General features: G+C 43.7%; 2 protein-coding genes across 4 annotated transcripts in view; one reads left to right on the top strand and one right to left on the bottom strand.

The window, feature by feature from the left end:
- Positions 1 to 392, bottom strand: part of ACOX3 (acyl-CoA oxidase 3, pristanoyl) — a 33312-nt gene extending 32920 nt beyond the window's left edge. Inside the window, exon 1 of one of the 2 annotated variants that reach the window (XM_066631920.1) lies at positions 268 to 392. The gene's annotated coding sequence lies outside the window, so the exon portion shown is untranslated. Of the gene's footprint in view, positions 1 to 56; positions 245 to 267 lie in introns of those variants that run through there. The other variant, XM_066631921.1, reaches the window with a different exon arrangement.
- Positions 393 to 3159: 2767 nt separating this feature from the next.
- TRMT44 (tRNA methyltransferase 44 homolog) lies at positions 3160 to 24192 on the top strand. Of its 2 annotated transcripts, none has more exons than XM_066632618.1 (11): positions 3160 to 3575; positions 8621 to 8738; positions 9376 to 9595; positions 11021 to 11089; positions 11794 to 11901; positions 12678 to 12749; positions 14543 to 14643; positions 17078 to 17261; positions 18584 to 18962; positions 21251 to 21367; positions 23682 to 24192. In XM_066632618.1, exons 1-11 carry the CDS (start codon positions 3221 to 3223, stop codon positions 23921 to 23923), a joined length of 1965 nt encoding a protein of 654 aa, XP_066488715.1. In that variant the 5' UTR covers positions 3160 to 3220; the 3' UTR covers positions 23924 to 24192. The 2 variants fall into 2 exon arrangements, with proteins under 2 accessions (XP_066488715.1, XP_066488716.1); XM_066632619.1 differs by having other exon boundaries at positions 3271 to 3355.
- The last annotated feature ends 978 nt before the right edge of the window (positions 24193 to 25170 follow it).

Below are 25170 nucleotides of genomic sequence, written 5' to 3'. Positions count from 1 at the left end.
GCAGAGCACTGCGCAGCAAATAGGGTCTCCCCCCCCCCCGCTAGCCAGCTACCCACCCTCCAGTGATGCCTGAATGGTCCTCTGCTGCTGCCTCAATGACATGCCAGCGTTGCCCTAGAGATCTAGGAGGATGCGGGTCCCCGGGGAGCCTTTCCCACGCGCAGGAGGGACACGACGTCTCTGCCTGGCTTCCTTCCTGATGCCCCCCTCCAGGGGATGGACCCCTCCCTCCTGCCACTCTGCAGGCACCCGCCAGGCTCCTCTTACCTTGTATGATCCCCGCAGGCTCTGCGACCCTCCCGGCCCGACGGCAGACTTTCTCAGCGCTAGACTCACCGCTGCCGCAGGGGTCAGGAGGTGGCAGTGCGGGCGTCGATGCGGCCAACGGACGTCGCTTCCGCACGCATCTCCCGGGTGCAGGCAGCAAAGCGGCTTCTTCCCGGAGTAGGCGGGGAGGGGCGGAGCTGGGGACGGTGGCGTAGCTGGAGGGGGTGCAAAGCTCTAAGTTTTGCAGGGAGCCTCACTGCAGCGTGCAATGCACTAAGTTTTGCTTCCCCCACCCGAAATGGCTCTGAAGGCGAGGGGCCCCTTGCACGCTGCGGCGAGGCTCCCTGCAAAACTTAGAGCTTTGTACCCCCTCAAGCTACACCACTGGCTGGGACCTTCTTTGACCATCTCTTTGAAGTGCAAAATAGATCCCCTCCCAGGTGGGAATGAAGCCAGGTTTGGATCGCCCAAACAGCCCAAAGGGGAATGGCCAACTTTGCAGGCCCACCCATGTTCATCCCCTAAGAGAGCGGGATGTCCAGGATGCTGACCAGATGGTGCATTTGATCATCTATCGCACTGTCTACAGGTGCACAAAATTGCAGGCGGTTTTAGAGAGCATGCTTGCATTGACCCCAGTCCCAAGTAAAACCCACCCAGAATAAGGCTGCAACCCTATCCACAGTTTCCTGGGAATAAGCTCTATTGACTCTAATGGAACTTCTAAGTAGACAGACCTAGGATTGGGCTCTAAGACAGAACAAGCTGGAAGGGATACTTTCTCAGACTGCAATCCTATCCACACTTTCCTAGGAGTAAAGCTCCATTGTCTATAATGGGACTTATGTGTAGTCTGTGGGACCCCTTGCCACAAGAAGTGGTGATGTCATCTCACCTAGATGCCTTTGTTGCCAGGCAGGCCTGACCCCAGAATCGGACCCCAGGGTCCGATATGTTAGATATAGCTGAGCAAGCCTAATAAAAACAGGAAGTCAGTGTGTCTTTCTCAACACCAAGAAACAGCCTTAGCTAAGTGCAACAAAATCTGTTGTATTTAACAGACTCTGAATGAGTGGTCTTCAAGCAACAAGCAAAGCTGTGCAGATGGTCTTCTGGAAAAGGGGGCAGAACAGCCACTTCCAAGTTGGTCAGAGCAACCCAAATCACTAGGCTCTTTGGACTCCCTGGTATGATTTATCAAACCATAAAGAAGCCCTTTAATTACACTTTCTCCTGCCTGTTCAATGGAACTTGCTCCCAGGAAAGTGTTTATTTTAGGATTGCAGCTTAAAAAATAGGGATGGGTGGAATGCAAAATAGGAGAGAGAGGCAAAGGTGTGCTTTCTGTCAGGATAGGGCCCAAGGATGCAGATACCCCCAATCTGCAACATGGAGTGATAACCTAAAACTGCAATTGCATACTTTCCTGGGAGTTAGAGCCCCACTGAACACAATAGGACTTACTTCTGAGTAGACATGCATAAGGCTGTGCTCAGTCTGCTGCAGCAAAAAAACCGCTGAGCCTTCCAGGAAGCCTCTGCTGGGCTACCCCAAAGTAAGCCCCACTGAGTTAAGTGGAAACTTATCTCTGGCTTTGCAAGTGCCTGCAGGGGAGATGTAGCTGGAGAAGGGACTGTGGACCAAGGCAGCTGAAAAGGAAATGAAGAGTCCACATAAGAGCCCCACTGGATCAGGCCACAGGCCCATCTAGTCCAGTTTCCTATAGTAGTAGTAGTAGTAGTAGTAGTAGTAGTAGTAGTAATAATAATAATAATAATACTACAGGTACTTTCTTTGTTTTTATTCAAGACTTTATTCAAGGCGGTTTACGTAGGCAGGCTAATTTAAATCCCCGTAGGGATTTTTACAGTTGAAAGAAGGCTCTATCTTTCAAGAGCCACAACAATTCAGATGTTTCATTCTGATCTGGCCTCCATCCTCCCACACTCAGAGCAGATGGAAATAGCTCTGCTCAGCTTGTCAGCTGCTTCAAGGTTGCATGGTGCTGGTGGCCTCGAACTGGTGACCTTGTGGATGTTATCTTCAGGCAAATGGAGGCTCTACCCTCTAGACCAGACCTCCTGCCCTGTACCTCACAGTGGCCCACCAAATGCCCCAGGGAGCACACAAGACAACAAGCACAACCTGTGTCCTGGTGCCCTCCCCTGCAGCTGGCATAGCCTTTTCAAAGGATCCCGGCCAGATGCCATCACCACATTCTGTGGCAAGGAGTTCCACAGACAAACCACATGCTGAGTGAAGAAATGTTTTCTTTTGCCAGTTCTGACTCTCCCAACACTCAGTTTTAGTGGCTGTCCCTGTTCTGGTGTTGTGCAAGAGGAAAAGAGCATCTCTCCATTCATCACCACCTCCTGTGGCAAGGAGTCCCACAGACCCATCCCCCCTGGCTACAGGAGTCTCTTCTCTGTAGCTGTGGCTGGGCCTGGCTGCGCGAGGGGCTCGGGCCTGGCAATGCAGCAGGCCCTTCCTCCATCCCTTTCTATGGCATCCCGCCAGAGACGAAACAAAATGGCGTCCAGAGGAGCCCAGAAGTCTTACAAGTGGGCCATCTAGCCATTTTGTGTCTATGATCCCGGAAGTCATGCTTGCTCTACGCAGGTACCTCTCTAGCCCTTTAGTATCTATAACACTAGAAGTCATATTTGTACTATGGAGGTGCCTATCTAGCCCTTTCAGTGTCTATGACCCGATACTCGGTGCCTCTCTAGCCCTTAAGTGCCTATGACCCCAGAAGTCTTCCTTGATCTATTTATGTGCCTCTCTAGCCTCTTATTGTCTATGATCCCAGTAGTCATACTTGGACTATGCAGGTGCGTCTCTAATCTTTCAGTCTCTATGACTCAAGTTCCTGCCAATCAGACGACCGGGGGGTGTCGCCGCGCTGTGACATCACCGCCGCGCGCCTGCTGGGTCGTCTCCGCCGTCGGATGCTATGGAGATGCTGGGCGAGGCAGTGCTGCGGGAGGCGCCGCGCGGGGGTTTCTGGGCGGCGGTGGGCGTGTGGCTGGAGCGGCCGCAGGTGGCCAACAAGCGGCTGTGCGGTGCCCACCTGGACGAGGTCCGCAAGGTGAGGCGGCCTCGCCTCGGGGCAGCGCAGGCCCAGTCACCTGCGGGCTCCCCGCTGGAGGCCGCCTGGGAGGCCCTGTGCGGCTGCGAGGACCGCGAGGCCCTCCACCGCCTGCTGCTGCCCGAGGGGCCGGCCCGGGAGGAGGAGGCGCCGCTGGAGGCGCTGCTCAGGACCCTCGTGCCCAAGGGGGGCGCCCCCGCCCAGGAGATGGTCGTCAAAGGTGACTGGGGGCTCTGGAGGCCAGGCTAGGCCCTTGGCTGTGCCTGGGGGGTCACGGCGTCTGCTGGGGGGCAGGTGAGGCAGAGCCTCCCGCTGGAGGCCTTTGGAAGGTGCTGCCAGCTTGTCAGGTGAGGCAGAGCCTCCCCCCCCCCCACTGGGGTGCTTTGGAAAGCAGTGCTGACTTGTGAGGTGAGGCAGAGCCTCCCCCCCAGAGTCCTTTGAAAAGCGCCGCCGCTGTGTGAGGCGCTCAAGCACACCCAGGTGGATCGGGTGTGCTTGAGCACCTCACACAGCGACAGCGGTGCTTTTCAAAGGACTCCGGGGGGGGGCACTGCCTCACCTCACGAGGAGGCACCTCTTTCCCAAGCACCCCATGGGGGGGAGGCCCTGCCTCACCTGCCCCACTTCCCACAGCAGCGGTGGCGCTTTCCACCAGCCTCCCCACCACATGTTGCTGGTGGAATGCTTTCTGCGCAGCGCTGTCTCCTGTAAGCAGCGGCACCACTATGTGGTCTTGTTGGTCTGCCGCCGTGTGCAGAAGCCACCCAGGACATTGTCTGGCCCCGGAACACTCCTGGGGAGAGCACACTGGCGCTGACAGCTTGTCGACTCCACAAACCTTTATTTGGCATACATATAGTCTTGGCTTTTCCAGCTTTAGAAAACAGTACCAAAGAATTCTCCTGACTTCTTCCATCTCTGTGCAAATGCCATACAGAGATTAAAAACCAAAACAAATATAAATATATGTGCACACATGCATTACATACATACGTGGACGCTGCTACCTTGTCAACTCAACTCAACAAACCTTCATTTGGCATAGAAATGTGATAGGTAACGTCTCTGTGCAAATGCCATACAGAGAATAGAAACCAAAACAATGCACAAATATAAATATCTGTGTGCGCATACACACCTACATACACACCTTGTCTTCTGTAGTCCCAGCCATAAAACTCTCCCCCCCCCACACCCATTCATTTGGGGTTTGGAGCAGGCACGTGCGGTGGGTGGGAAGGCAGTGAGGTAGAGCTTCTCCTCCTCTCCGAATCCTTCAAAAAGCACTGCTACAGCGTGAGGCACTCAAACTCATGCACAGAGTGTGGAGAGCACAGAGAGCACATGGTTTGTGAGTGCTTGGGCACCTCACATGGTGGCAGTGGTACTTTTTGAAGGGCTCTGGTGGGGATGCTCTGCCTCACCTACCTTCCCACCCACCACATATCACTGGTTGGGGATGCTTTCTGCATAGCAGTGTTTTGAGTAAGCAGCAGCACCTCAAAGCAAAGGACAGTCTTCATAGTGCCCTCATTTGAGGGGTGTTCTTTTCTCTCTCACACACAACACCAGAACCGGGGACAGCCTTTGCAACCATGGCAGAAGAGTTAGAACAGACAAAAGAAAATATTTCTTTAAGCAGAATGTAATTAATATGTGGAACTCCTTGCCACAAGATGTGGTGGTAGTGTCTGGCTTAGATGCCTTTAAAAGGGTAATGGGAAACACTGGCTGTGTCATCTGTTTATTACTACATCTTTATTTTCCCACTCCCCCCCCCCCCACCTCAAAATGGTGTGTGTATATTCCCCTGTTTGTTTGTCCTCCCAGTTGCCCAGTAATGTGGGTTTTCAATAAACTCTTCTGGAGTAAGGTTCTTGTGATCTCTCTCTCTCTCCCCCCCCCCATCAGAAGATAATATATTGTACCACAGATGGAATGCAATATCAGTGCTCTTCTCTAATGCAGTAAATTGCTGACATGGGCTTTGAAGCCAGAAAGTTTTCATTGACTTTTATGCTCTTATAGTCTATGTCGGTAGACAGTACGATTACATGACGCCTGTTTGAGTTGGCCTTCTGTTATGCTCAAACTTTATTTACGATCATAAGATTGCTTGCAGGGACTTATAACTGCTGTGGGGAGAAGGCACAGCACCAGTTAGGATGGTCCACCTTAGAAGTCTGATGAATTGGAATGGTTTCTTGATGGCATAGCTGATGCTCCTTTAATGGCCTGGGTATGTCTCCAAAATATGTACTTGACATGAGAGTTGACATAAACTGAGAGCAACAAAAAATGGTGGGATGACAGATTGAGTCCAACTGGAGAAAAGCTTAGTAATCATGTCCAGATGTGGGTATGAATACATTTTGGAGCCTATTCTGTGGCATTGAAGTACTCAAGAGCACTTCATCTGACTGTTCAATATGGTAACTTAATATCTTCAGAGTCATCTTGTAATTAGTTCACAAGGCATTTCATAAATAAAACTGCTTGCATCCACTTTGCCCTGGCATTGACAACTGTGCAATTGAAGCAGAGGGTACCCCAGTGTTGCTGGTGCCTAGATGAATTTCAGTACTTTTGGCCTGATGGCTTTGCTAAGTTGCCTGGAGGGGTGTGTGTGGGGGGGGGGCATATAATGCAGACCAACACACATTTTGCTTCCTTAAATGTTATACCAATTCCTGGGTATATTTGGGGTGCAGTTTCCAAAAATGGCATCCGTTTTGCCCTATCACGTCTAGTTTTTGAGACTGGCATAGCCTCTTAGTGAATGGTTCAAGCAGCTTCCTCATGAGGAAGCTGCTTGAACCATTCACTAATGAGGCTATACTATATCTCCAAAAGTAGACATGATAGGGCAAAACGGATGCTATTTTTTGAGTCGGCACCCCAAATTCATATCAAACCACTATAAAGTTTGCGAAAAACTTTTCTGACCCTTAATTTTGTAGGCCTGTGTAATTTCACCATGGAATCCTTCTAGATCAGTTATCTGGAGTGAAAATTGGGACCACTGTGCTGTGATTATTCTATTTCTATCTGACAGACAAGTTTTAGAAGATAAAAAGACTACTAATAACTAATACTACTAATACTACTAAATAACTACTAATACTAATAAAAGACTACTAATCCAATTCATGGCATATATCAGTGGTTCTCACACACTTAGCACCGGGACCCACTTTTTAGAATGAGAATCTTGTCAGGACCCACCGGAAGTTATGTCATGACCAGAAGTGATATCATCAAGCAGGAAAATTTTTAACAATCCTAGGCTGCAGTCCTACCCACACTTACCCATTGAGCAAGTCCCATTTACTCTAATTGTTAAAATTTTTAACAATCCTAGGCTGCAGTCCTACCCACACTTACCCATTGAGCAAGTCCCATTTACTCTAATTGTTAAAAGAACATACATAGTAGCTTGTTAAAAGGACAGGTCTGCAACATTTCCCCAAATACAGTCACATACCATGGCAGCATCAAGTCTAATATAGCAAAAATAAAATATTGGTGAATGGGGACCCACCTGAAATGGGCTTGTGATCCACCTAGTGGGTCCCGACCCACAGTTTGAGAAACACTGGCATATATACTTTGGATTTTTTCTGGGTTCCATTTTGTTAGCTCATAAATAGCAGAGCAGATACCTATGTAAAATGACAGGGCTCTTGGGGATTTGTAGGAAGTTAAGAACATAACATAACATAAGAACAGCCCCACTGGATCAGGCCATAGGCCCATCTTGTCCAGCTTCCAGTATCTCACAGCGGCCCACCAAATGCCCCAGGGAGCACACCAGATAACGAGACCTCATTCTGGCGCGCTCCCTTGCATCTGGCATTCTGACGTAGCTCATTTCTAAAATCAGGAGGTTGTACATGCACATCATGGCTTGTACCCCGTAATGGATTTTTCCTCCAGAAACTTGTCCAATCCCCTTTTAAAGGCATCCAGGCCAGATGCCATCTCCACATCCTGTGGCAAGGAGTTCCGCAGACCAACTACACACTGAGTAAAGAAATATTTTCTTTTGTCTGTCCTAACTCTCCCAACACTCAATTTGAGTGGATGTCCCCTGGTTCTGGTGTTATGTGAGAGTGTAAAGAGCATCTCTCTATCCACTCTGTCCACCCCCTGCATAATTTTGTATGTCTCAATCATGTCCCCCCTGAGGTGTCTCTTTTCTAGGCTGAAGAGGCCCAAACGCCGTAGCCTTTCCTCATAAGGAAGGTGCCCCAGCCCCGTGATCATCTTAGTCGCTCTCTTTTGCACCTTTTATTGAAGTTATCTTCAATAAAAGCAACTCTTTCTCCTTTTCATCATATGTAATATCAGCTGTGGGCATTCTGAATCAGTAATTGACTATCTGCATTTGGTGGGATCTGAAAAAGGTTGCTTTTTAAATTACGTTGGGTTTTTATTTGCTGGCTGTTGTATTGTTGTAGGCTGTGTCAGAATTATTATTATTAATTATTAACAGTATTTATATACCGCTTTTCAACTAAAAGTTCACAAAGCGGTTGACAGAGAAAAATCAAATAACTAAATGGCTCCCTGTCCCAAAAGGGCTCACAATCTAAAAAAATGCAAATGAATACCAGCAGACAGCCACTAGAACAGACAGTGCTGGGGTGAGGTGGGCCAGTTGGTTTAGGCAAATATAAATATGTTAAACAAATCAGCACTAAATTAGGGTAGTTGATTCCATATGCAGTCTTGGTTTTTCCAGCTTTAGAAAACAATGCTAAGGAATTTGCCTGACTTCTTCCATTCCAGCATAATCTTTACTAGTTAAAGCCAAACATTTTCAGTGTCTGTGTGTAGAAAAAAGAGTTATTAGAAACATAACAGTGCTATGATAGTCTTATGAACCTAGATTCAGTGATACTTTTTCTTGCTTTGTGATTGTGTTACTGATGTGTTCTATGCTGTATTTATCTGTCAGTTTTGTATTTTAAGTGGTTTGTACAGTATAGTGTTTGAGAGACTGAGCTATAAATCATTAAGTTCCTGGTTTGAATTTTGCCTTTTCCCATGAACTGACTTGGTGGTCTTAAGCAAGTTGCAAAATCTTGGTCTCAACTTTCCATGTACTATAATGCTAGTGCATTTCTTGCAAGGATTACAGTAAGCTAATAGATGCAAAATACTTGAATTCTTAAATGCTATGTTCATTCTAAATAGCATTATACATTATCCTTTCTAAAAGTAACAAATAAAGAAAGTTATACTGTTTATAAATATTTTCAGATATCTTTAATGGAACTGTGACCTTCTTGCCTTTGGAAAAAACCCATGAAGGAAGATACAAGGCCAAGATGTCTAATGTTTATCAAATTCGACTTCTGCACACCAAAGATAATGAATGGTGGGTCTAAGAAAATTTTTCACTTTCCCCAGTATTTGTGCCGAATGATAAATGATGTTGTGGAATTATTGCAGTGTTCAGTTGTGGCCCTCTAGACCAGCGATTTTCAACCTTTTTCATCTCATGGCACACTGACAAGGCACTAAAATTGTCAAGGCACACCATCAGGTTTTTGCCAATTGACAAGGCATACCGTGCTGCCAGTGGGGGGCTCACAATCCCATTGGTCCTACTAATAAATGATCTTCCCCCAAATTCCTGTGGCACACCAGTGTGCCACAGCACAATGGTTGAAAATGGCTGCACTAGACTCTTAAAGCAGTCTCTGCTTCAGAAACAGCTGACTGGCTAAATGGTTTCCATAATGTGTTAGATGGGATGTTTCAGTTCATTTAGTTAGTTATTCTTTGTTCTTCTCTTTGTAAGTCTGACTGTTTTTGCATTTAGTACAAACATACGTATGCAGTTATGTCAGAAGTATTTGGGATCCACTTCACACAAACAGTGTCTTCTTTTGGCACTTAACTGGCACGCCATTAAGACACAAAGAGATCCATGCTTAGTTGACTTGTGGCACCAACTGAACAAACATTTTATTCTTGAACTGCTCTGATTCTTTTTTTAATGTTGTTTAAAGGTCTGTGTCAATTTTATCAGCATCTCCAGAAAACTATATTTCAGATGGAATTTTATACCCTAAAACAACCTGGCTTGGAAGCGAGCTGCTGTCTAAAGTGGCCAAGTGGTCCACGGAGATAACCAAGCGTGACTTTAAGCATACACTTTCTCTCATTTCTGTGGCTAGATACAGCAAAATTTATCAAGAACTAAAAGAAAAATACAAAGAGATTGTAAAGGTAAATGGCAGAACAGTGACCCTTTTCCCTCCTCAGTGATGCTGCATTTCTCATTCAAAGAAGAAGACATGATGAAACTTCATTAAAGTATTTTATCCTGGAGAGAGAGAGAGAGAGATGTCCATACAGTATGGGGAGTAATACAGGCATCTCTCCCCCCCCCATATCCTTTGGATCTGGTATCCATTGTTTCACTTATCTGTGGATGGGGGGGGAACACACCACCCCTGTGCCTATTACAGTACCTTTGTTTTTCTTTAGTAGCAGTTGAAGCATAGGGCAGGAGGTCTGGTCTAGAGGGTAGAGCCTCCATTTGCCTGAAGATTAACATCCACAAGGTCGCCAGTTCGAGGCCACCGGCACCGTGCGACCTTGAAGCAGCTGGCAAGCTGCAGCTGAGCTGTTCCATCTGCTCGGAGCGTGGGAGGATGGAGGCCAGAATGTTAAACCAGATCGGAGCGTAACATCTTGAATGTGGTGGTTCTTGAAAGAGAGAACCTTCTTTCAATTTGTAAAAATCCCTGCGTGGATTTAATAAGCCTGCCTGTGTAAACCGCCTTGAATAAAGTCTTGAATAAAGACCAAGAAAGGCGGTATATAAATACTGTATATTATTATATTATTATATTATATTCTTCCTTAACAGAGGAATATTCTTGCTTAACTGAAGATTGTGACATGCAGGCAGCTAGCCTGCACGCTGGAGGAAGACTAACCAAATGATAACAGGATCTAGGAACTGTTCTGTTCTGTTAGTCTCCTCCTTGTAGTGTGCAGACTGGTTTCATGTTCTTCAGTTAAGCAAGAATGTTCCTCTGTTAAGGTAGAAACACCTGTGCTTCAACTGATACTAAAGAAAAAGGAAGGTAAGATGTGCAGGGGGCTGCTACTGAATTTATCCCCTTTTATCTGTCCCCTTTTATCTGCGGGGGTGGGGGATGGGAGGTGGAATGGAACCTCCATGGATATGGAGAGACTCCTGTATTTGTAATATCTATTGGCACAGTTATGGACAAACTTTTTGACAGGTATTCTTAGGCAGCTTATCTACAAGCTCCTTCTAACGCACCCCCAATTATTCAATCATGTCAACTAATTAAGGCAAGGAGATATGTTCAGCTGTCTGTTCCACACTGAGCTCCATCTTGCTTCATTCGCACTTGCAGTATCTGCATATCATTGCAGCATATTGGAGAGGACAGAAATCCTTCCATTTATTGCAAGGAGAATTCTTCTCATGAGCTTGTCTTGGTATATCCTTGGAAAGGAGATTGTGGGGAGGGGAAGGTATTTGCAAGCAGGATTTAACCAGAAGCGGAGGTTGGTGGTGGAGGATTGTGATTGTGAAGTGTATGTTTAAGCATGTATTGGAATAGCAGTAATGTTGAATGTTCAGAATTAATTGCTTTGCTTGTTTATATGTAGATATGGCCTGAAGTAACAGATCCTGAAAAGTTTGTTTACGAGGATGTTGCTATAGCTACGTATCTGCTGGTAGGTAGTGGCTGAAGACCTAACTAATACTTTTTAAGTTATCAACTTAAGAAAACAACAGCTCAGTCATAAGCCTGTCTACTCAGAATTAAGTCTCATTGAGTTCAGTGGAATTTACTCCCAATTAGCACTGCAGTCCTATTCATGCTTAATTTTACAAAGTGGTTGAAAATGACTAAATGGTTTTGAGGACAAAATGGAACTTTGTAAAAAGTAAAAACCCAGAATGATTTGGAATTTGGCTTAAAATTCAATTCTTGGGCAAAATTTTGTGCCATCTAAAGAGTAAATAGTGTTACAAGATTAACTTTGGTTGCTGTCCTTTTGAAGAAAGGACATTCTGTAGCCATGGTGCTATTACTAAAATGCTCCAGGTTCCAAGAAAGCAGGGCATCGCTGCTTGATCTCAGGGAATACAGGGAGTGAGTACAGGTGAAGATGTTCCCTGAGGTATGCTGTTAAAGAAGGACACCTCAAATGCATTGTTAAACTTCATGGTCTTGTATCTAATGACATAATTTTATTATTATCTTGTTAAAAAAATGAAATGGCCACATAGCAGTTTACAGTCTCATTGTAAAAGCTGCTTGATTTCTGTAAATCAATATTGATGTCTGTCGATCTCTGATTATAATTCTGTTAAGTACTGCTGTTTGTCATTTACAGTATCTAAAACTTGGTTTGTATGTTTGTTTTTGCCTTAGATCCTCTGGGAAGATGAGAGAGCTGAGAGAGGGCTGTCTAAGAAACAGTCTTTTGTGGATCTTGGCTGTGGCAATGGTCTCCTGGTTCATGTATTAAGCAATGAAGGGGTAAATAACTTCCATTGAGAAAACATCACCTTTAGTAATCTTCCTGTTTCTGACACTTTGCTACATGAAGTATGATCCATTTTTTCCCCTCTTCTCCCCCCCCCCCCCAAAAAAAAAACAAAAACTAGAGATATATTTTGGCAGGCTTTGTTCTCAGAACTTTGCTTGAGACTTTTAGTCTTGGAACCCATTTTGTTCCATCTTTATTCTATTTTGTGGTAATTTGACTAGAAAATGGAATCTCAGTAGACTTGAATTTTTTTCAGTGACTTGCTTTTAGTGCTGTGGAACAAATTTGCTTTGCTTTAGTGGGACAAATTAAACTAAAATAATTGGCAGAACTGTTCGAGCTGGGGTGGAGCAGGGCTGCTGTTTCTAAGAAAGTGGCAGCCCAGTCCTATGCACACTTTCCTGGGAGTAAGCCCCATTGACTCTAATGGGACTTGCTTCTGAGTAGACATGCATAGGATTGGGCTGTGGGTCACCCAGATCACAACAGTCAGATTCAGCCCTTAGTGCACCAGCATTGCTGTATGCATACCTTACCACTGATTAAGGATAATTGGGTGACAATACTAGGATGAGGGGCAAAGTTTTTCACTTAAAAATTACAGGCAAGTCTCAATCCCACCATCATCTCTCACTTTAAGAACTGAGCTCTGTCTGTGTTCCATATGTTTATAAATTGACTGTCATTGGAATAATTCCTGAAACAAGAGATATGTGTGAGATGTACAGTATTATGATCACTAATAATTCATCTGCTGCATTTTCAGCATCCAGGCAAAGGGATAGATGTTAGAAGAAGAAAAATATGGGACATGTATGGCCCACAGACATGCTTGGAGGTATTGTTAAAATGTGTGTCTTTGTCTTCCTCAGTGACTGTTCATGCAAACCTGTATTTTGCAAACTCCCATTCTGAAACAGTGTTAACTCTTATAAAGTAATCTCCCCAACCCACTCGTATACACAGTTAATTTTATTATAGTGTATGTTTTATAAGTCTCTTATGTACAAGATTAGGTTGAAATGTTAATATATTCAGAAATCTTTGTAAGCAACTTCATTTGTCTTGATTTGGCTGTGTTTTTTAACAGTAGATATTTACACTTGGACCTCTATGGCAAAGAACCCCCAAATGGGATAACTGCAGTTAAGGTGCCTGTAAGATGAGAGTGGGTGAAATAGTAGACTCAGTGACTGAACCAGAATTGACTCTTTTGGGTTTTGTCAAAGTCCTGATATTTCATGTTAATTTCTAATATGATCAAGTGCCACCTGTCATGACTTTCTCATATTTTGTGTGGAGAAAATTTGAATAGAGAGAGAAACATGTGCAAGCAAGATTAACAAGCCTGACATTTACTTAAGGAAGTGTGAACTATTAAACACACACTGAACTTGGCACTGAACCCTCCTGCTTTTATAAAAAGCAATTTCCTAATTGGATATCAAGGTTTTAAAAACTCCAGTTTAGTCATAGTGGAGTGTCTTGGTCTTTATATTAAAAAAAAAAAAAGATGTATTTGGCACCTCTAATTTAATGTAACATTTGAAATTGTATTGAGGATTATTGTTTATAGCAGAGGTCTCCAAATTTTTCGGCATGAGGGCTGCATGTATTTCTGACACAGTGTTGAGGAAGAATGGATGGATGGATGGATGGATGGATGGATGGATACATACATACATACATACATACATATGTGGAGAACTGATATGCTGAGAGTTTGATTGAATACAATAAGTGGGTATGAATGGGAAGAGGAGGGGAGCAGAGGGGAAAAAAATCAAGCAAGCTTTGATGTAAATCACAAACTTCTTTTTGTCTCCATTTCCGCTCTGTTTAAGTTTAATGTAGGCATTAGTTTTATGTTTATATTTATATTCCAACGTCTCCCAACATTGGTATATATCTCATTCAGCCTTTAGAGGTGCTGAATGTAATGCAATGTAAGGGATTGTCTTTCCGTTATATTACATTCAGTGCCTCTAGTGGCTGAATGTGGTATATACCCATGCTGGGAATCTGGAATCTGTTAATCTTATTAGTTCAAAATAGAACTACACTCAGATATCTTCTTTCTACCCAAAATCTCCTGAAAAAGTGTGTGGGTATGTGTGAGTTAAAAACCCTGATTAATACCACTGTATCTTAATTGTTGCATCAACATAAAGTGCTTGTTGTGTTGTCATCAGGTTAGTCAAATTAACCTTCCAGTCTCTGAAATATACAGAGATGACATTTTCCTGTAGACACTAACATTGGGGTCCAGCTGATCTTTATTACAGGAGAAAGCATGGTGTATGAAGTGGAGCAGGCTAGACAGAGAAGTTTTTCTTCTGTTTAAAATATCTTTGGAAGAGATTGTGACTACATAGTGATTACTATGATTGTTGACAGGAATGTGGCAGTTGGCAAATTGCATTACTGATCTCCTTGTCAGAAAAGATGAGTAAATCAGTCTCGAAGTGTACAACCTGATGGTAATAACCCACACTATTTTAGAAAAAATAATTATTTAAATAACAAATTCAATATAGCCAATAATAGAGTTCAGCAGTAAAACACTATCAATCCTTTTTTCTTTCTGTTACTTGACATAAGGTATATGCAGTTGTCTTTTCTTCTTCTTAGGAAGGTATAGTTCGTCCAGACAGTCTCTATCCTGATGTTGACTGGTTAATCGGGAATCATTCTGATGAACTGACACCATGGATACCTGTAATAGCAGCCAGGTACTACTTAAGGTTCTGAAAACAGGGAAGCAACTGTGGATACCCAATATGCACATGCATTGTCCCATTAGGAAACAAAAATTAAAATCTGTGGCAAACTCTTGCTTCATCTGTCCTATATTATCAGCCTGATTTCTGTTGCTCCCTAATTAGATAAATACTGTGCATGTACAGCTCCAAACTCCTCAACTGACTTCAATTTTTGAGCTTTCCTCTTAAAAGAAAAATGCAAAGAATATTGCAGTACCAGTATTGTAAGCTAGTAATAGTTGCTGCTGTTACCCTTTCTGACTTCAGTGCTGAGGGCCAGTGCATCCAACAGCGACCTAGCAGAAGTCATGTTTAATGGCTTTCTGTAGGGCTTGATTGACTTCATTTTTATACCATGTTTCTCCAAGGAAGTTGGGACTGCATACATGGTTCTCTTTGCCTCTTGTGTTATGCTTCTAAGCAACCCTGAGGTTCATGGTTTGTTGAATTTCTCTGAAACTATAACTCTGGATTTCATACTGTCTTCTGAAACTGCTTCATACCTCTGCATAAAAAAACAACACAAATAGTTTGCAGTGGTGTGGTATAAACCTCCCCAATCTCTGTGGTGTGGGTTGTTGCTGTGTGCACACAAGGCTCATGGCATGGAAAAATAATCACAGTAAGTTATTTAAATAAGCATCCTGGTGGTGGTGGTTTAGTGTGCTGATTTTATGTGCGCCAATCTTTAATTCAGCTGTGTGTTTATATTTCGTCGATTGAAGAATACATAGATAAATGGTAGATATTTTTAAGATTTTTTTTCTCTCCTCTTGGGCTCTGAAACATGGTATTATGCCCTGTGAGAATTTCAGGCTCACCTCTTAAGCATGAATACTTGTGGGATTCACTCTGAGTTTTGCAGATTTAGATTAAGCTAAACTTTCTCCCAATTCTTTTAATCTTGGTGTCTTTGAAAAGTCCCTTTGTCAGTTTGAGCATGGCCAAAGGATGTTGGAACTAGCTTTTTGACTATCCTGATAGAATGGGAAACCGAACAAACTAATAGAGATGCCTTTTGCAACAAGCCTCAAGGGAAAGGGTGAAAACTACAGGGTGTGACCAAGTCTAAAAACTTGCCAGAAAGTGGTGGCGTTTCACTTGAAAGCAAGAGTCAGGGAGGTGCTACAAGTTGAGGAGGACATTGGCCCTCTGTGGTTCAGGATACTAAAAAGATACTTCAAGTTTCTAGCCTTGGGTAGAACCTAGAACAGCGGTCTCCAAACCATGGTCCGCTTCATCACAAGACTCCTTTTCGGGTGTGGTGATAGTGAAAGTTTTCTGTCCCATGCTCCAGTCTCCCCTTTTCCCAGCGGATATTTGCAGCAATTTATACTGGGCAGCCACTTCTGCTGCCTGTCGCTCCAGCATGCTCTGCATCCTGATTTCCCAGGGGAAGTGGCTGCCTGGCGCAAGTTGGTGCAAAGATAGACTGCAAAAAGGGGAGGCTGTGGAGCAAGATGGGAAACCTTAGCCACTGCCGCACCAAGCCCAGGCGCCTAAGTAACCTTGTGATGCCGGGTCTGCCCTGTGGGCTACAGTTTGGAGGCCCATGATCTAAAATATTAGTAGCTGTAGTTTGGCTCTTATTGGACCTTTTATTTTTTCTCACCTTGTACATAGGAGAACATTCTCAATCAGGCAAAGTTCCTGCTCTTCGGCACTGGGAAAGCAGGGCTAAGAACCACCTCTAGTCTAAGGTGGGAGCTCCAGTTTATCTTTATACAAGGGAAGCAGGGTGTTTTGGGGGCTCCTGAGCACCTCTTAAGCCATCTTTTTAAAATATATAACTTTTTAAAAGGAGACAGAGGAACCCAGACATTTATTTTTAATATGCCTTGCTTTGACTGTGTAGAGAGAGGCTGGTGAGACTACTCAACGGCCTGTCTTTTGGTAGTTTCCTGAGCATGGGGCTAGTTCCAGTCCTACTTTTCCCGCGTTACAGAATCTAATATTTGCCCACAGTTATGGTGCAGAAGAGTGTGGTTTCAGCTTCCTCCAACCAACTTCTCAGGGAATCAGGTTGCTGTTTGTGGCTTGCTCAACCACAGGTAAAACTTCACTGAAGTTTTATCAAATGGGGGAAGTCCTTTCTGAACAAAATTCCCCTTGGTAGAGGAGGAAACTTTCATCTTGACTTAGTTTAATATTAAGCTACATTAGACCATGACCCTCTAAAGCTGTTATCTTTTGCAGGTAGAGCCCCTTATATTGGCATCTCTTGGCAAGAACTGGGGGGGGAATCATGTAGGGGTTCAATCTATGATCTCCTGAGACCTTAAATTTATGTGTCACTTGTTGTGCCTCCTGGATTGGAACGAAGGTTCTTAGGCCAACAAGTGTGTTTGCAAATGCCTTTTGAATTGTTACAGCAGATGGTGTGTTAACCTCTCATTCTTTGCAGGTCTTCATATTCTTGCCGCTATTTTTTACTGCCTTGCTGCTTCTTTGACTTCCATGGAAAGTACAACCGAAGGCAAAGTAAGAAGACCCAATATCGAGAATATCTTGATTTTATCACAGAAGTTGGATTTGTGTGTGGCTTCAGTGTGGAAGAAGATTGCCTTAGAATTCCTTCAACCAAAAGGGTAACTGCCAATTATATTCTTTCTCATTCCATAAACTTTAGTTGCCTCACTGTATGGTGTTGTTGAGCCAAGATTCCAACACAGAGAATTTTCTGAAGCTAGGGCTATGTGCCATACTTTTATTCAATCAGAAAAATCCAAAATAATAAAATTAGAACTGTCATCAAGAGGAGGTGAAGAGTTCTTTTGCATCCATGCTTTCCCCAATAAATATCTTGTATTGCTGTGGTTTCCTTTGGAAAAAATAAGGGAGGAGGAGGTCAGCTTTGAGAAAGTACAATCATTTGACCTGTACAACTGGCTCTAAATTAAGAACTCTAACTGCAGAGTAGCAATATATTTAGGAGAACTGTACATACTTCAGTTACCTTCTGTAGAGTGGGTGGAAGCAAGGTACAGGTTTCTAGTCAGAATGGGGGGAAATATAGGAAAGAAATAATCAGTGTTCTGGGATATCAGGATGAGTTAAACATGCCTGTTTGTCACTCATTGCTTACAACATCACTGTTGTTGTTGTTGTCGTTGTTGTTGTTATTATACAGTATTTATATACTGCTTTTCAACAAAAGTTCACCAAGTGGTTTACAGAAAAAAATCAAATAACTAATGGCTATTCATCAAGTGGTGACTTGCAGACATGAAACTTCTATGTATGCCCAATATCACAGGTGTGCTGATTTACCTGATTTGCCTGATTTACTTTGGTATACTTTGATGGAAGTCATTCAGACATAAATGTTTGAGTTATCATATAGCAAGTCCTCAAGTGATGAGATTGAGTTGTCAATACCTTAGAGGTTGTCTCTTTTTTCCCTCTAAAAATCTTGGGGTTCTCTTTTCTCCCACTCCTTTTCCCACTGGGGGCCTTATGAGTTACCGTAACCAAAGACCAGATATTAGATGGGGTGGGAAGTCTGTGGGAAAAGTTCAGTGGTTGCACAAGTTTGTACTTAAGGTCTAATTGACCTTTATATTTGGGGTAAGAAATGGATTTCTCTAGGGGGTGTTTGTTCTCTGAGAAAGAAGATTGGTCTCTCTGTTTTGCAGTCACCTTTAGAGTGTGCCATCTTGTCTGGAATCCAGACTAATAACATAAGAGGGTGACACAACTGTAGGTGATTGATGCTTGGTGGTGATCTTTGCCTTAGTACAGGGTGTTAAAGCTGTACTAGGTGATGATAACTGATGGTCACTATAACCTGTATACCAGTATTCTTTTGAGACAAGCACTTGTCGGGGTGGGATGGGATTCTCTCTTTGTTTTGGATAAGTAATTCTTGTATTAGGTGCTCAGAATTTAAACTGAAAACATTTTGTTTTAGGTTTCCTTAATCGGTAAGTCTAGAACTTATGAAGCCACACAGGAGACTGTACTTGATGAACAAAGAGCACAATATATCAATAGCCGTCAGTTGTGCAGCCTCACAACACCTGATGGAATGGATGGATTGTACCCAAACAGCAGCCCCCCCAGTGCCAGCAGTCCTGGTGGTCTGATGGCAGATACCGAAAGGCTTCCAAGGATAGATGTGGAGAGTGTTTTAATATCTGGATTTCTGCCCAGGGGAAAAGAACAAGTCAGAAACTGTACTGCTCTGCCTCATGATTTTGTGGACAAAGTGGTGTTGAAAGTAGCAAACTTACTATTAAATGAAACCCAAGTGGATATGCCTGGAAATTCAAACGCATGGAGTCGAGGAGGTAAGATTTTGCTTAATAGGTATATAAAATGGGAATCTTATAGTACACTGGGGGCATGTTGTAGCTCGGTGATAGAGCTCCTGTTTTCCATGCAAAAGGTCTGAGATTCAGTCTCTGAAACTTCCACTGAGGGCTGGGAAGTGCTCATCAGAAACCCTGAAGAGCCACTGCTAGTTGATGTAGACAAGATGTAGCTAGATGGATCAAGGAGAATCTGACTTAGTAGATGGTAGCTTTCTGGTACAGGGGCTTGTTTATTTTGCTATGTAAACTGCTTTATGAACATCTGTTAAAAAGCGATATATGCATATTTATAGTAATGATGATTCTTTCCAGTAAATATTTTGTAAGGTCTAACAATCTAGAACAGAAGCCACCAAATTCCAGCCCGTGGGCCAGATCTGGTGTGCCCAACAATCGTGTCCAGGCACAGTGCAGTGGTTCCGAAGCCTCCCTGTTTCACCCTGCAGCCTACCCTTTTCACTCCCGAACGATGCTGGGCCTTGCACTGGTCAGCCATTTCCCCTGGGAAATCAGGGTGCAGAGCCTTCTGGGGAAGCAGCTGCCCGGCGCAAGGCGCAGCAATGTCCGGTTGAGAAAAGCGGAGGCTGCAGGATGTAATGTTAAGGCTTTGACATGGCCACACTGTGCCCAGACACAATTGTTGGATGCACCATGGGCCACAATTTGGAGACTGCTGATCTAGAAAAACATAGCCCTGACCTCTTAGACGTAACCATATGCTGGAGGTTCATGTATAGGGGGAAATTTCATGCTGAGGAGGAAGTTCCATTGCAAGAGTGCTGCTTGAGTACTTAGATTATCTCCCATAGTTCCCAGAGAGATTAGAGATTGGAGGCCATGATTGACCTGAAAGGTTTGTACAGTTTTATTGTTATGTTGTTATAAATATGTATACCAGCCATTTTCAACCACTGTGCCGTGGCATACTGGTGTGCCACGAGTGGTCCACAGGTGTGCCACAGGAATTTAGGGGAAGGTCATTTATTAATAAGGTAATTGGGAGTTGTGAGCCCCCACTGGCAGCATGGTGTGCCTTGTCAAAAACCTGGTGGTGTGCCTTGACCATTTTAGTGACTTCTCAGTGTGCCGTGAGATGGAAAAGGTTGGAAATCACTGATGTATACCCTAATTTCCATAATAACATACGTAGATAACTGACAACAATGCAATTTAGAATAATGAAATGTACTTAGAAATATAATATACAATAAAAAGCCAGCAGATAACTAGCATTGAACCAAGATGGCAGATGGCTAAAAAAGCAGGCCAATAAAATGTGCAACTTAATCATTTAACCCAGGGGTGCCCAAACCCCAGCCCTGGGGCCACTTGTGGCCCTCAAGGCCTCTCAATGCGGCCCTCAGGGAGCCCCCATTCTCCAATGAGCCTCTGGCCCTCCCGAGATTTGTTGGAGCCCACACTGGCCTGACGCAACTGCTCTCAGTTTGAGGGCAACTGTTTGACCTCTCGTGTGAGCTGTGGGATGAGGGCTCCCTTCACTACTTGTTGTTTCACGTCTGTAGTGGCTGCAAAGGAAAGGCCAGCCTTGCTTTGTGCAAGGCCTTTTATAGGCCTTGAGCTATTGCAAGACCTTCATTCATTTGTACAAGTTCATCTTTAATATAGTCATTTATGTAAACTTATGTAAATTTATTCAAATTTGAAATGTAAATTAATTCTTTTTTTCTCCAGCCCTGGACACAGTGTCAGAGAGACGATGTGGCCCTCCTGCCAAAAACGTTGGACACCCCTAATTTAGCCAGTTGGAAGGCTTACTGAGAGGGGGGCTTTCACGCAACAGTAGAAAGGCTATCAGGGAAAGAGTGTGAAGGGAGTTCCAGAACTGGGACACAGCCTCTCCTCTCCTGTATCCTAAGCAAATGCAGTTCAGATGTTGGGAGGATGTGAAGGAGGGCTTCTCCAGCTGATTGAAGAGTGCAGGCAAGTTCATATGGGAGAGAAGATAGTCCTTCAGGTATCCCAGTTCTAAGCTGCATAGCTCTTTAAGGATCAAAATCAGCATTCTGAATTGTACTCTCAGACTGGAATGCAATAAAACTGCCTTGTGGGGGACCCTATTGCAGTGAAAAGTGGGATATAAATATCCAGGTAGATAGCTAAAAAAACATAAAGCTCTTGTGACAGTTGTGTTCTCCTACTGTCTCTCTGTTAACTCATTATAACAACTTAGAAATCATTTCTGTCCCCAGAAGCTCAGAATTGAAAATCTTATCTATTTTACTTAAATATGCTGTTTTCTTCAGAGAGTCTCACCTTGACTGAAATTGCAGAACATTTAGACAAGGACACTTTAAGAAGTCTGAAGAATGAATATGGCGGCCTCCAGACATTGCTTAGAAACAATCATCAGGTATTTGAAGGTAAGCCTTTGAAGGGATGATCAGAGATGGAAAGTTTTCTATATGCTAGTTTAAATGCCTTGAAAGATCAGTTGTCTTTGGACCCAGTCCTGTCCAACTTTCCAGTTCTGATGCAGCCATGCCAATGGGGTGTGCACTGCATCCTGTGGGGGGGGGGGCAGTCATGGAGGCCTCAAGGTAAAGGAACGTTTGTTCCCTTACCTCAGGGCTGCGTCGCAGCTGCATCAGTGCTGGAAAGTTGGATAGGACTGGGCCCTTAATCTCTTTTTAATTACTGTTTCCTCTCTGTAATAAGCATAAATAGGATATTAGGCATGGTGAGTTGCAGCTTGATTGATGTTTCATTGGATATTCTGGAGCAAGTTGCCGCTCACTCTTTATTCCAAAAAAGGAATAAATGGGATTTGACTCTGTGGGCTGTTACAAATGAAACAGCTAATTGTTCCTCCACCAGAGCAGGGGAGAGGATTGTTTATCACTGCAGGGATGAAAGCCAGCAAATTGGCCACAAACTGCAGAAACAGAGCTTTGTGCAACCATTATCTTTGAACTCCAGTATATACTGCTCAGCATCAGCTCCCAGCTTGAAGTTCTTGTCCAAACTGGGTTAGACGAATTCATGTTTGTTTTTCTTGAACATCTATCAAAGCCATCCCAAGTACAGAGGATGAAATGCTTCACTGGACTTTCCAAAAAGTTTAGACTAGAGTTAACAAGCGCTGCAGAGAATGGCAAGAGGAAAAGGGACTTGCGTAAACAAGAGTAGCCAATTACACTGGGCAATGCACAATTTGCCTCTGAAATGAGAATAGCTAAATCTTTACTAATTCTGATGTGCTGAGCACAAAAATGACAATGAAATCTGTCGTTTAGGAGAAACAAAACGCATTGAGTACATAGGTGGTGGGAAAGATGCAGTGATTTACCAGTACGTGTCTATGGAACTGTCTATTGCAGATCTTTCACAAACCATAGCCAATTTTGCATTTTCATGTTCGTGTTCAGCACCTCAAAATCTAAAAGAAATGACTAATCTTGGAGGCATGATTGTTGTAAAAATTTGTCTGGTGTTACATGAGGCTACAGACACACTGTAATAACTTGCTAAGGCCAAAAGTGACTTGTGCAAGATATGTGTGAGCATGTGCATGTTTTCACAGTATAGGTTTTTTCAACAGTTGTGCTTAGCAGCAGCATACAACTTTTTTCTCATTTGGTTGATGGGTGTACAGGCTGCTGTGAAACTTTGGTTTTAAAGGTTTTAAAGATTTGATAAACCCACATGCGGTTGGGGGTGCTTGGCCATCTCACACAGCGACGGTGCTTTTCAAAGGACTCTGGTGGGGAGGCGCTGCCTCACCTGCCTTCCCACCCACCGCAAGTCCCTATACTAAAGCAATACTGCAGCCGACAGCTTGGTGATATCCAGGGCTGAGAGCAGAGACCGATGGTCCAGGTGGCTTCTGAGAACCAGGAGTCTGAGTGGAGGTGAGATGGGAGAGTATGGATCTCCCTTGCCTGTGTGTATGCGGACCTGATGGTACTGACCTAGGAGACTAACACTCTAGTTGGCCTCTCAGAGTGGGAGCCTGTGAACTAACATCTCCTACTGGCCTGCAGAAAGTGAGGTGTGAGACCTGAGCAGCCTGAGAGTTCTCCTTTTATACACTACTGATTTGTGTGTGTGTGTGTGTTCTCCTTGAGGCTCATGATCATATTTGATCATATAACCTTCTGAGGCAATATTTGTCCATCTGGCCAGGTGTTCTATCCATCACTCTGAAAAGGTGGGAAACTTTGCCTTAGGAGCTCAACTCTTTTAAAGCCATTTACACCGCTTCACGCAGACTTTCCCTGATATTTCTGTCTAGGTGTTAACAATATACTGATAACTTATTTCTTCAGTGCTTTACTGATTATTTTTTAGTCTGTGGTATGAGTGCTGTCTTCTGTATCTTTTTTTAAACTTTCGTACAATTTCATGAGGGTGAACACAACCATTTCATAATCTGTTATCAGTTAGGGGTAACTTTGGACTTTTCCAACAGTATCCTAAGATTTTAAGCCATTTCTGCCCAACGTTGCTTATACGCAACAGGGATCAAATGTGTACACCTGTGGGCTGGGCAGAAATGGGTTAATGTCAGTTAAAAATATTATGTACATAGGCTGTGGAGAAGTTATGAATTTGATATGCACAGTCCTGTATCTTCAAATTTACTCTCAAAAATGATCTGTGTTTTTTCTAGTGGTTTTCATACAGAATTCTTCCTGAAACACTGTACTGATATGTGTGTATGTCTGTTAATTTTAGTTCTAAATGGGAGAGTTCATATTCGTGACTGGAGAGAAGAGAAACTGCCAAGGAAAAGCAGGGCAAGCAAGCATCCTAGACACAGACTTTCTTCTAAAGCACTGAAAACTCGTCTCTGTTGGTTTTACGTGCACCATCCTCATGGCTGTCCCCGGACTTCAGAATCCTGTCCTTTTGCTCACGGGACTGAGGAACTGAGGCCATCTCAGACTGTGTCAAAGAAAATTCATGTTGGGCAATAAGGAAGAGTTAGCTGAGCTTACGCTGTTCAGATGGATTTCTGGTTTATTGCAAGGCCCATTATGAAGAGCTCATATCTATTGAAATATCAGCGTTTTGTTCTAGCTTGTGCATCCTCTTCAGTGAGACCTCGGTGGTTGCTTCACATTTCCTTTTGTGGAGGAAAGAAAAGATATTGAATGGTATTCTGGAAACTTCCCTGGTTGGTTGACTTATCTTCAACTTACCTAATGGTGTGGAAGAAGTTCATTTGTACATTAAAACATATATGTGATTTGCTGCATGTATGAAACATGATTTGTGATTGCCTTAAACATCTCTTCTAAAATCCCTTCTGTAAATTGTCAGACTGTTCAGTCAGCGCCAGGTCTCTTCAATAGTGTTTGTTCTGGCAGAGGCCCCTCAGTATTGGTGGGGGGATCTGTTCCAGGACCCCCACAGGTACCGAATTACACAGATAATGAAATCCTCTCCCTCCCCCCTCCCATGAATTTGTGGGCACACCTCTACTACATTATACCCCAGCCATTTGGATGATAAAGATGGGCAAAGGCCTCTCTTCCACTTACGGTTGCCATATTTTTTCTTTTTCCAGGCAGAGGTCCTATTGCCTTTAATAGCTGCACAACACCCCAGAGTTTCTCAAGTGTTGGTTTATATATCCCTGCATGTTTTTTTTTCCTGGAGGAAAGTTTCATCATTTGAATTTCTGTCTATCAGCTGGCATTACAGGCTCACGAGTTCTGTTGGGGGGTGGTGGCAAATTTGTTTTGCTCTACTGAAAGCAGAAGTCCCTGGAAAAGTCTCTTGGCTACCGTCCAATCACATTGCCACGACAGAGGGCAGTGAATGTATGTTTGAAAGTGGAACCCTGTTTGTTTACTGATGGTTCTGTTATCAGCAGGTACCATATTATGACCTGGATTGGATGCAATCAGAAGCTTAAAATAGTATCTGCATGCAAGTTGCAGGATAGATCATATTGTGTCCTTAGCTATAACTGGTGATAAATAAGCTTGGCATTCTGGCCCAGACCTTGGTCCAAAGTTCTTCCTAATTCAGTAGGGTATGACGCAAACCATCATCTCTCTAGATCAGCCTTGAGGGTGTAACGTTGCCTCTTCTTGTCCTCAGTCTCCTGATCTTTGCCACTGCCTCAACCAGTGACACAGAGCTTGGTATGATCTATACCAGGGGTGTCCAAAGTTTTTGGCAGGAGGGCCACATTGTTTCTCTGACACTGTGTCGG

The sequence above is a fragment of the Tiliqua scincoides genome, chromosome 6, assembly GCF_035046505.1.
Source record: "Tiliqua scincoides isolate rTilSci1 chromosome 6, rTilSci1.hap2, whole genome shotgun sequence".
Taxonomy (NCBI): Eukaryota; Metazoa; Chordata; class Lepidosauria; order Squamata; family Scincidae; genus Tiliqua; species Tiliqua scincoides.
This window is presented reverse-complemented; position numbering and strand designations above follow the sequence as displayed.

Coding starts and splice junctions, on each gene's coding strand:
- TRMT44 (XM_066632618.1), top strand. CDS start 3,221: ATGGAGATGCTGGGCGAGGCAGTGCTGCGGGAGGCGCCGCGCGGGGGT. Junction 3,576..8,620: donor CCAGGAGATGGTCGTCAAAG/GTGACTGGGGGC, acceptor AAATATTTTCAG/ATATCTTTAATGGAACTGTG. Junction 12,750..14,542: donor GCCCACAGACATGCTTGGAG/GTATTGTTAAAA, acceptor TCTTCTTCTTAG/GAAGGTATAGTTCGTCCAGA.